The sequence below is a fragment of the Myotis davidii genome, unplaced genomic scaffold, assembly GCF_000327345.1.
Source record: "Myotis davidii unplaced genomic scaffold, ASM32734v1 scaffold394, whole genome shotgun sequence".
Classification (NCBI taxonomy): Eukaryota; Metazoa; Chordata; class Mammalia; order Chiroptera; family Vespertilionidae; genus Myotis; species Myotis davidii.
In genome coordinates this window covers 317,619-330,018 of record NW_006287548.1, presented here as the reverse complement: position 1 = coordinate 330,018, position 12,400 = coordinate 317,619, and the positions used below count along the sequence as shown (strand labels likewise).

The window sequence follows — 12,400 nt, the reverse complement described above, 5'->3', positions numbered from 1 at the left end:
GACTAAAGCAGGTTTCTGGGGTTTTGTTTAGCTTCTATATTTGTTACATAGTTGCTTAGAGTTGCAGCTCAGAGGCCAGCAGCGGCAGGCTGGGAACGTTGGAGTCCTCTGTCACTGAAGCAAGCAAGCCTCATGTTCACTTCAAGCTGTCTGGCTGCCGGCCGCCATCTTGGCTGGCAGTTAATTTGCATATTGCCCTGATTAGCCAATGGGAAGGGTAGTGGATGTACGGCTAATTACCATGTTTCTCTTTTATTAGATAGGATTAGTTACATGTGTTCAGAGTATGGTTTCCAAATTTTTTAAGACAATGATAAATTCTCAACTAACATTTTGTAGATGAGATTCTGATCTTTAAAAGAAAAACATTGGGCCCGGCCGGCGTGGTTCAGTGGTTGAGCATCAACCTATGAATCAGGTGGTCACGGTTTAATTCCCAGTCAGGGCTCATGCCTGGGTTGTGGGCTCGATCCCCAGTGAGGCATGCAGGAGGCAGCCAATCAATGATTCTCTGTCATCATTGACGTTTCCATCTCTTTCTCCCTCTCCCTTCCTCACTGAAATTTTTTTTTTAAGTATAAAAAGTAGGATCTCAAGATGTGAAATTAAACTTTCTTTTCCTGAAATGATGTTGCTCACTTAACTTATGAATGTCTCAATTCTCACCTCCAAAGCTCCCAAGTTTCCTTTAAGTTCTGCTCTCTTGGGTTACTCACATCATGGTTCACCGATCTGGATGAGATCACTTTGCAAGACCCCAGCCACTCTGCTACCCTCAAAATCTCCTTGCATAAATACATACGTACATTTATAACGAAAAATAAATAAGGGGCACTAGATGAGATATTGGGTTAAAGGGGTGGGGGGAGGAATGTCAGGATTTTGCACTTAAAATACTAAAAAGTTTAGGCATCTCTGAAACTGTGCATAAATATAAAAAACCATAATAGAAAACTGATTAATTTCCAAACATCTGATTTCCAGACAATTTTTCCCAGACAACAAAAACGTTGTTTCAAGCAAGAAAAAAACTTTTGCTGACTAAGAACTATACAGTGAAGGCAATGACAAGAACAAGGTAAAAAACAAGGGACGGAGGAACAAAATGTGGTGGCTAGGCAAAGACTGCAAGACGGCCAGGCTATGACCCTCAACCAGTTGATGGTGCCCAGAGACAGGAGCCTGCAGAATCCTCGTTAACACACAAGTAAAACAAGTATTGGTATATGAGTAAATCGTCAAAACTTGAGAGCAACAGAAAATTTACTTTACTAGTGACTACAGTGGGTTACCTTGCTAATAATCTTGATTTAAAACCTAACAAAATCCATAGGTACTATACATGACAGAACTGGACATGTTCACAGGAAAATAAAGCAAGCACTTCCTCTTGATTTGACACTCTCTTTCCTCTGCAAAATTATACTCCACCATGTCGTCTACATCCTAGCCTGAGGAGTAAATCTTATTTGATCTACTAGATTCGTTCCTCTCTAATCTAAGCAGAATTTTTTGTTGTTTACCTAAATAAAATCCTATTCCTGGCTGGAATTCATCAGGATTCTTTTTTTTGTCTACCTAAATAAAATCCTATTTCTGGCTGGAATTAATTTTTATTCCTTTGTTTCCCACTGTCCTAATTATAATTTCCAATATCATCCTTTTTTATATTCCAATTCATCTTTGTCTTCTGATTCACATTGCTTGATTATGATTTTCTGTGTGTTTTTGGTTTTCATTTGTTTTGTTTTGTTTTTGTTTGTTTTTTGTGTGTGGTTTTTTTGGGTTTTTTTGGTGAGGGGGCCCAAAACAAGATTGTCAATTAAAAATGTTTAAGCATATATCATAAAGACAATGGTTGTCAAAGCAATTTGTTTTTGTTTTATACATTTTTTTAAAAAATCCAATTCATGGTAGTGACTCTGAAAAATTGATAGATGACAAATATTACCCCCTTTTACAGATGAAAAAACAATTTACTAAGCGGCTGGCGATATCAGACCACAGAACAGGAGCAAGGCTGGATCACAATCTTGGTCATCTGACTTCTGAGGTGTATTATGCCTACCTGATCACAAATCTCCACGATAAACCAAGTTTTTATACTGTGATGCTACAGAAGAAAAAAGTCAAGCTTTTCTATTAATTGAACATTTCTGCCAAAAGTCAAATCCAGAGCCCACTTCTGTAGGATCAAATTAAAGCTCAATATTCTCATAACTTGAGAATATAGAATTTTATAATCTACATAGTGCTCTTCAGAGGAACAGTCTAAATAAGGATAGCAACTATAATACAAAAGACTAAAACTTTTATGAAAATAAGAATTAGAGTGCAATTTATAATAACCCAGAAACTTTAGTTAGGATTTCATCTTAAATGTAAAATTCATTAGAAAAATAAATTCTAAAGAAAATCTTTTTAAAGTATTAAAATGTTTCCCAAGAAAAGGGAAAATTATTCACAAAAAGATAATGCTAGGAAGGAAAATGTTATCTTTTCAAATCTTCAAAAATAAATTAAATATATATAGTGTTTAGTTTCCCACAACACTACATGAAATCATTTTCTTATTACTTAGTTACATACTCACCCAAGTGTCCCTTTCCCTGACATAGGGGGGCTGGGCGGTTTCTGAGTTGGAGGTGTTGTACGTGGCAGCCCACCCATCTTCATATTCTGGGTACTCACCTAAAAAGTTTTGAGGAAAATTCAATTTGTATGCAGTGAAACAAAGTAGTATTTTGGGGAAATAATGTTATGCTATTTAACAAAGAAGGGGAAGGTTTAAATAGGGAAAAGAATTGGAGGCCATGCATTTCAATTGCAATTTCTACTCCACTATTATTCTACAGTTGTACTCAAAGGACTCTTCCTAATGTGAAATTTTCAAATGATTGTAAACTTGTATGCAAAGACTTTATTTGCCATTAGGCCATCACACCAACAGATCACTGGTTGGACCATTTGATACTACACTCAATTGAAATTAAATAGGATAACTATAAAAACTTCAGTTTTAATAAAGAATAAACTCAATCAGAAACAATGACACCCTTAAACAATTCCTTGTTTTTTAGATAGTAAGTATATCATACAAAACAAAATACGCTTCTCAAATAAAATATACAACTATAGTTTTGATCCAGTAACTAGAGAATGCAAAATAAAGTTTAATTGCATGATATACAGATAAAATTTTAGTCTTTTAATAATGGATCAGCCTTACAATTCAGATTTCTTTCAGTTCTCTTATGAAGGAATCACCTACCTACACACTGCCAGAAGTAAAAGCATGTTCCTAAACATCTGAACTAGAAAGTTAGGGCTGAGATATCCCCTTCAACTGTGAGCAGTACAGGGACCACAGGCAATGTCCTTGTTCCAGTGGGAATGAGACCCATTCAGGCCCAAAATGAAGATTAATTCAGTCACGGGAAAGATGTGAGCAACATAGTCCTGAATCAGAGCTGGGGCCTGACTCCTCGCTATCCTATCCCCAACTGAAAATGCAAGTGCAGAAAAGCTGGGTAAAATGGGAACAATAGATAACACAAAAAGAGTATGTCAGCACTTACACAGCCAGCCCCAGAAATCGGGATGTTTTAAGGAGCTGAGAAAAGTCATTCACAAATGTAATTCAAGTGCAATCTCAAATTGTTTGAGATTTTTAACAGTGTAATATTCACCATATAGGCTCATGCCTAATGCTATCTTAAGCCCCTAGTATTTTGGATTGCTAAACACTTCAAAAGAGAATCTTAACTTTTCTCATAAGAATGTCTATAGTATTCAAATTACATGAGTAAAATGAAACTTCAAGACATTACACCACTGGAATCAGAATACATTTAAATATGTAATTTCAAAAATAAGGTTTAAGAAAATAAATCATAATTGTATACAGAGTACTGAGGCTATCAAAACTAAATGGAATTTTTTAAAATCCTAAAACACTATCTGTCATGTGAATAGGCAAGAAATAATAGAACAAGAAGCAAACTCTTCAAATGAATAGCCCAGTGAACAAGTTGTGTGTGATGATAAAACAATCTTTAATGACAAATGATACCTTTGAAATGTCAGTATTTTTAAAGTGAAGCATTTATCAATAATCCTTTTGTTGTTGCTTTTAAACAATGTAAGACAAACTGGTTACCAAGTAAGAATAAAATAAAGATTAACTTATCCTTGTTCTCCCCATCATCAATAAGCAGAGGGTATACTAATCATATCTTAAAATGAAAGTGCCAGTTTTTTTAAAAAATCAATCCACATTTGGTGAAAATTTTAGAAGTAACATGACAAATAACTAATAGCTTTTAAAACTATAAATTTTAATTTATGACAAGATTTTTTAAAAATAGTAACCAAAGTCCTTTAAGCTCAACCTTAAACAACACAGACCCCAAAGTTACTTTAAATGATGAAGGAGAAGTTGGTGAACCAAATACTAAACTACAGCAATTTGCTATAAAGGAAGGAAAAGGAGCAGGGATAGAAAAAGAGTAAAGGAAAATTTTATTCTATACATGGAATAGTTAAAATACATGAAATCAGCTTTCCAACTCTGATTTAAGTTTTTGGTATGTAAGGTGTTTTCATTTAAATTGCAGTATCTTCTTTAGGTCTTTTACTCCACCAACCAAAATATAAAATAAACAATATATAAATTAAAATCTGGTGGAAATTTCTCTAAATAAAACTTGGTACATTTTATGATCTGTAGAATCATCATGTTTGTATCTGTTTGGATATGAGGTTTGGATGAGTAACTTAAACCACTTAAGAAATCAGAGTCCCTACGGAATGTTGGAAAAATCTGTAATTTATACGTCACTGCTCCTGTACTACCTTTACAATAAACAAAAAGGGTTTTTCAATGTTTTGTGTTCAAAGGTTTATAAATTAAACTCTACAACTTGTTTTCCTCAGTTGACTGAAGAAAAAACAACCCAAATTACAGATGAAAAGAACCTTTAAACCAAGGGTCCTCGAACTTTTTAAACAGGGGGGGCCAGTTCACTTTCCCTCAGACCATTGGAGGGCCGGACTATAGTTTTAAAAAAAACTATGAACAAATTCCTATGCACACAGCGGCGGCAAAAACACCCGGTGGGCCGGATAAATGTTTTCGGCGGGCCGCATGTGGCCCGCGGGCCATAGTTTGAGGACCCCTGCTTTAAACACTATCAGAAGACCCTGATAGCCGCAGTAATCTTGAGGAAGAACACCACAGTTGAAGGGATCACAATATCAGCTATCAACTATATTACAAAGCCACTGTAATCAAAACAGCCTGGTACTGGCATAAGAACAGGCATATAGAACAATGAAACAGAACAGAGGCCCCAGAATTTGATAAAGGAGGCAAGAGCATACAATGGAATAAAAACAGTCTCTCAACAAATGATTTCGGGAAAATTGGACAGGTACATTCAAAAATAATGAAACTAGACCAACTTACACCATAGTTGAATAAACTCAAAATGGATTAAAGGCTTAAATGTCAGTCATGAAACTATAAAGAACACATACAACTCAACAAAAGAAAGACAAACAATCCAATTTAAAAATGGGCAAACAATTTAAATAGACACTTCTCCAAAGAGGGCATACAGATGGCCAAGAGACATGAAAAAATGCTCGGCATTACTAACCACACAAACTAAAATGACAGTAACACCTCACACCTGCCAGAATGGCTACCATCAGTAAATCAACAAACAAGTGCTGGCGAGGACGTAGGGGAAGGGAACCCTAGCACACTGCTGGTGGGAATGCAGATTGTTGTAGCCATTATGGAAAACAGTATGGTGTTTCCTAAAAAAATTAAATATGGAACCGCCGCTTTGACCCAGCAATCCCACTTCTAGGAATATATCTAAAGAATCCGGAAACACCAATCAGAAAGAATATATGCACCCCTCTGTTCACAGCAGTGTTTTTTACAATAGTTAAGATCTGGAAACAGCCCAAGTAGCCACCAATAGATGAGTGGATAAAACAGCTGTGGTATATTTACACAATGAAATACTATGCAGCTACAAAAAAGAAGGATTTCTTACCCTTTGAGTCATCATGGATGGACCTGGAGATTTTTATGCGAAGGTGAAATAAGCTAGTCAAAGAAAGACAAGTTTCACACGATCTCACTTATATGTGGAATCTAATGAACAAAATAAACTAACCAACAAATAGGGCCAGAGACATGGAAGCATGGAACAGACTGACAGATCTTGGGGTGGAGGGGTCGGGGGATGGAGGCAGGGAGAGATTAACCGAAGAACTTCAGCCATGGATACAGACCATAATGTGGTGAAGGCCTGAGGTAGGGCAGGGGCTGGATGTAGGTGGGAAAAATGTGGGACATCTGTAATAACCTCAACAATAAAAATAAAATTTAAAACACACACCAGAATATGAGGTTAAAAAGTTTAAAATTCAACTTTTAAGCATGGAAGTCTCTTTTGAGTCAATTCCCATGTGTCTGATCCCAAAGTACTAACTTCGTTTAGAGTCTATCTATCCCAAAGGCATCAAATCTGATAGCAATGAGAACAAAACAGAGCGGAAGAAGAGCTGAGGAGAAATCAAAACAGCAGATAACACCACCAAGTATCAGGAGACTGCCCTGGCACCTGGTAAAATCCACAGGTCACCAAGAAGCTCAGTTGGAAAATTATGGGACTAGTTAGTTATTTGTAGTCCCTTATAACTTTAATCTTTTCTTCCTTTAATTCTATTCTCTACCTCAACATGTTCTATTATTCCATTAATCACCCTTCCAAAACCACTAATCTTTTTTTCCACCATAAAAAGAGAAATGATTTGCTATATGCTGAATTTTTCACTTTGTTTTGGTTCACCCAAAATTCTTAATGTGCCCCAAGTTTATATTCAAAGAGCACAGACATATTCAAAGAGGAATAGGAAGAAAGAAAAGACAGCATTGGTGCACTCTAGATCCTACAGTAACCTCAGGGGACTCTTCTCACCCTGTCAATTCCACATAGGTACAGTAGAAACAGCTACACTGTACAGAGCCACTGTACTGGGGAGAGGAGCTATCTGGTACAAAGATGTTACGGAATCTTATCCAAGTGTGATGTTTCCATATTAGATCTTTCTTTCAAGGAGTCTCTCATTTCCCACTCATTCTGCCCTATCTTCCACATGAAGATCCTGAATCCAGAAAGGTCAAGAAGAAATCATAGTAGGTTTGGAGGAAATGAGCATGGGATAGTAGCTTAGGGAAGCTGGTCTAAACTTTAAAGGAAAAGAATTGATCCATTTTGTTCATTTCTGTGTTTTTCCTTGTTAATCTCTGTGTATTTCATTTATTTTGAAGGTTGACATATCAAGAGCCAAAATTTGAACCCAGACTTTAGAGAGAAAGAGCCAAGGTAGTCACACACTATTTTGGGTCTGGCTCTACCTCTTTGATACAAAGGAAATCTCCTCACAATTCCACAGCCTCGTTCACCAAGCCTGAGAGCACGGAGCCAGCACCATCACTAGCACAGGAAGTGCCTCTGCTTGGCTCCTCTAGGCGCATCTCCCTACCACAATCTATTGAAATTTCTGTGGCCACATGGTGCGTAGCTAGTTAATAATTCAGATCTCAGTGATTTTGTCTTCTTGCTATCACTTTCTACATTGAAGACATGGCAAACAACTAGGTATTAGAAAGAATATGTATTTGAAAATAAATTATAAAATTCACCTAAGGAAAAAAAAAGAAAATGCAAGCTCAATTTGGTGAAATAATTTTAGTAATGTACTATTTGATAGGCTTCTTGTAACTAGAGTGTCTTTACCATTAATTCTCCAAAATATTAAAATATTGCTAAAACAAATAACCAAAGAAAATATTTCTAATTCTTAACTTGTATTTTGTTAAACACTATCATGCACTTTTGATATTTTGCATATAATTAATCCTCAGCTTGGAAACTCAAAGTGATTTTATATTGAAGCATATATTTTACATAGCAATTTGAGGAAAAAGACTAATTTTCTTTTTTTGCAAAATACACGATACTGCAACTTAAAAAACACACCCTGTAACACTGAATATTTTCTGCTTCTCAATTTCTTTACATTAAGAATCAAGAGATAATGATCTAGTGGCCACAAGATATATAACACAGCACACCATTTATAGAATAAAAAGGCTATTACACAGGGGGAGGGTTAAACAAAGCACATTAGTTGGCTCTCCAACCCTTAACAAAATTTCTACATTTACATAATCCAGCTAATTTTATTTCATAATAACAGTTTATGATAGGGTAACTTACATTTCAGTTTCACAGAATATATTAACCATTTATTGAATAAATATTTACTAAGCACCTAATGAAGAGTCAGGCACTAGTCTAGGCACACAAGATAGGGTAATGAACATACAAAAATAACTGCCCTCATGAAACATGAAGACACCACAAAGTTGCATGACAAAAATAAAAATAAATAAAAACAGGAATTATTTGGTTTTAAAAGGCCAACTGCCAAATATCTCTTCACTCCCCATATGTAATGTTCTACATAAGAACAGAGAATGGAAATCCAGCCCTGGAATCTTACCTTAAATCTAAGCAACCACTTAATGCATAAATGGAGCAAATAAAAGAGGTAAGGAAAAAAAGCATTGAAAGGTTAGTTGGAACTTCAGGATGTAAAGAGAAAGGGAAAAACAAAGGAAAAACAAGTTAAGCATTCAGCATTAAAAAATAATGTTTCAGTAGATCATAGAAAGAGTGGTTAAAGCAGAATGTGTCATGAACAAGAGTTTTTTGATGAAATTATATGACACTGTTTTATTCAAAACCTTAACTTTATTAAAGACTTCTTCAAATTAGTGACCCTAACAACTAAAAGTCCAAACAATTGAAAGGGACTGCACACTCCTAAAACAATAACATTTTACTTCAAGAATTAAATGAGCATTGAAGCAGAGAATCACCATTTTATTATATAAGTGAGCAAGTACAAATAGTTTTATATTCAAAGTGCCTTTTTGTCATTAGATTCTTGCAGTACCCTAAAATTTTCTATTAGCAGTTGCTAGTCTTGAATAAATCTCAAAAGGTTTTTCCAAGCTGAAATAAATTTCAGTTATTAATTATCTATCCAATTACACATCCTATATTAACATGTTCTAATACAGTAATCCGAATATATGTAGGTGTCGATTATAAAATTAAATGTCAAATTCCAAATAGTGCTTATTATCAAAATTCTGAGGAAGAAAAAGTTTTTAAATTTACATTGTACATTTTCATGCACATACTAGCCATAGTAGCAGAGTATTTTTTTATTTAAATTTGCTTATAGTCATAAATCAACTGCATAAACTATACAGTTTCACTTATAAGCATATATATTTATTCAAGTCACATTTCATAAGTTATTGACTTTAAAATCATTGGGGAGATGCAAACTTAAATAACAATACTTAGTTAAAATTCTGAATACTTTCTTAAGTACAAAAACCAATTTAAATAAAATTTATATACCTCTCAAGTTTTGATCATGGTACTTTATGTACATAGCAGGCACTCAAATGAATTTTAGAAGATAGCCAAAAAATACAATGACCATATATGCAAAAGCAGTGGAAATATTAATTCACATATTACTTTTATCCAAATTATTCTCACCCAAAATGTTAAGATAAAATTATTTTAGAAAAATCAAAGTGCATTTTTGTTTATTTATGTTCTTTCTGAAAACTAATGCCCAAAGTTTGCTAATAAATTTTTATCGTAAAAATTTTAAGATTAATACTTAATAACATAACGAATGATTTTAATCAGTCATATTAAATCATTAAAAGGTAAATAAGATTATACCACATTTATTTATCATATATATGAGATATTATCATTAACTGATCAAGCAAATGCAATTCATTCAAAGACAATTATTTAAAACTTGAGAACATAGCCTAAGAAGAAGCAAGAAGATAAAATAGTTTAAAGCAGCAAGGACCCTTCAGAACCACAACTGGGCTAAGACTTGGTTCTCTAAAAAAGGAAAGATAAAAGCTTAATTTTCTAGAGTTAGTTCCATCATGGGCTATTGTTTTAAAAAGTTTGACAAAAGTTATACTTACCTTTACTCCATGTCCAATATCATCTAGAATTGTATAGTCAATAGGTTTTCTAATATAACGAACTGGTCTTTCAAGATTGGCTGGAGCAATAATCTTATGTGTCCTTGAAGTGTTTTTATTGGTAGTCAAAATACCAATTTCTCTTCTTGCAACTTTCTCTTTATGAATATCAACGGTCTGCAAAATTTAAATACAAACAAAAAAATATATAGCTCTAATATCCAAAAAAATCAAATATAAATGTTTAGAAATTTAAAATCGTTATTCATATTTTTAACCACAACTGTTAATTTGCTACTCTGCACCAATACTGACTTTCTCCAGTTTTAGGCTAAAGCAAGGTTTAGCAGACCATGACTGACAGACCAAATACCACCCGCCATCTTTTTCTACAACCCAAAAGCTAAGAATGGTGTTTACATTTTTAACGATTTAAAAAATAATGTTGTGATGTATGAAAATTATGTTAAATTCAAACTTCAGTTTTCATAAATAAAATTTTATTGGAACCCAGCCATTCTACTTGCTTAAGTATTTTCAAACTACAACGGCAGAGATGACCAGTTATAACAGAGACCTTATGGCCTGCAGAGTGTAAAATATTAGCTGGGACTTTACAGAAAAAGTTTGCCAACCCTTTTCCCTCCCTCTAAATAAACAGATAGATAAATAAATAAATAAAATAAAAAATACTTTAAACGTGTGTTTCTTCATTAGTAAGTTAATATTTCAACTAAGCCTTTAATTATTCAAATTACAAACACGGTTTAAATTATTCACCTTTCATAAAACAGTTAGTTACTAACAAACTGAACTGGGTAATTTCAGTTATTCATAAATTACACATATGAAATTAATTAGGAACTGTATAAATCCTAGTTTGCGTGCATACTGATAACCTTTGGGATTTCCTTAATTTGGGAATTTTTAAACAAGAGGGAGAGTTTTTTAAAGAAAATATTATCTTACATGGTGAGTTTCTTAGGGTTTAGATTTTCCACTCTCTGTTAGTACCTACCTTTGGAATTACCTCCATTCTGCTATTATTTTATACCATTACTTTCTATCTCCTTTACTTGCTTTCAACCAACTACTTGAACACGAAGCCCAGTACGTTTTAGCTCTTGGGAAGACTGGAGAAACACTACCTTTTCATTTACATGGCCTTTTGATATCTCGTGATATTTTAAGACACGAGGAACTAAAGCAGACAGTACCAGCTGTTTTCAGTAGTTGAGAGAAGAGATAGGAATGGCTTAAAAAAATTTTAGTTTATAAGAATTTTAGTTTGAATAATGTTCTATAAACCTTTCTTATAAACTTACCAGAAATAGACACAGTAAACAGCATTCATTCTTACACATAAAGCTACACTGACTTAAAAGTAGTTATATGTACTTGTACAAGTATCAATAAAATTAAATGTTTGTTCTGATAACTATATTTTCTTGAAAATATTTAATGTTAATTTAAATCCTAATCTCAGTTTGAAGATTAACATTTTTTAGCTTTTTTAAAATATGCTTCCAAAGATTTGAGAGAACAGCAAGGAAGATAGAGATGAAATTTCTTAAAAATTGATCATCCATAAATTACCTAAGGTAAACCACATCAAGAACCTATCCTAATACAGGCATATCTCAGAAATATTACAAGTTCGGTTCTAGACCACCGCAGAAAGCGAGTATCGCAATAAAATGAGTCACATAAATGTTTTGGTTTCCCAGTTCATATAAAAGTTATGTTTACACTTTACTGCTAACTGTGCAACAGCATTATGTCTACAAACAACTATATACCTTAGTTAAAAAATACTTTATTGCTGAAAAAAATACTAATCATCACCTAAACCTGTTGGGAAAATGGCACCGACAGATTTCCTTGACGTGGGATTTAAATTAAAAAAAGCAATGCACTAACTGGTTTGGCTCAGTGGATAGATGCTGGGGTCCAACCCCAGCAGGTCCAGGGGTCCCCAAAGGTGTGGACGGAGTCGGCAAAGACTATCCACCCTCTTCCTACGGTGGAGTCCTATCCGTCCCGAATGTGGGGGCTCTCAATAGGGGGGGCTTACCTATGGGAATCCTGTTCCAGGGGTTCCCAAAGGTGTGGACGGAGTCGGCAAAGACTATCCACCCTCTTCCTACGGTGGAGTCCTATCCGTCCCGAATGTGGGGGCTCTCAATAGGGGGGGCTTACCTATGGGAATCCTGTTCCAGGGGTTCCCAAAGGTGTGGACGGAGTCGGCAAAGACTATCCACCCTCTTCCTACGGTGGAGT

General features: G+C 34.6%; 1 protein-coding gene across 11 annotated transcripts in view; it reads right to left on the bottom strand.

Annotated features, from left to right (window-relative positions):
- ABI2 (abl-interactor 2) overlaps positions 1–12,400 on the bottom strand; it is a 62,025-nt gene that overhangs the window by 27,414 nt on the left and 22,211 nt on the right. For 6 of the 11 annotated variants that reach the window (XM_006759396.2, XM_006759399.2, XM_006759402.2 and 3 more), the window contains exons 3-5: positions 10,121–10,297; positions 8,590–8,607; positions 2,594–2,691 (exon numbers count right to left, since the gene is read on the bottom strand). In XM_006759396.2, coding sequence (XP_006759459.1) covers positions 2,594–2,691; positions 8,590–8,607; positions 10,121–10,297 — 293 coding nt within the window. The remainder of the gene's footprint in view (positions 1–2,593; positions 2,692–8,589; positions 8,608–10,120; positions 10,298–12,400) is intronic. The other 5 variants (XM_006759398.2, XM_006759400.2, XM_006759403.2 and 2 more) reach the window with 1 other exon arrangement.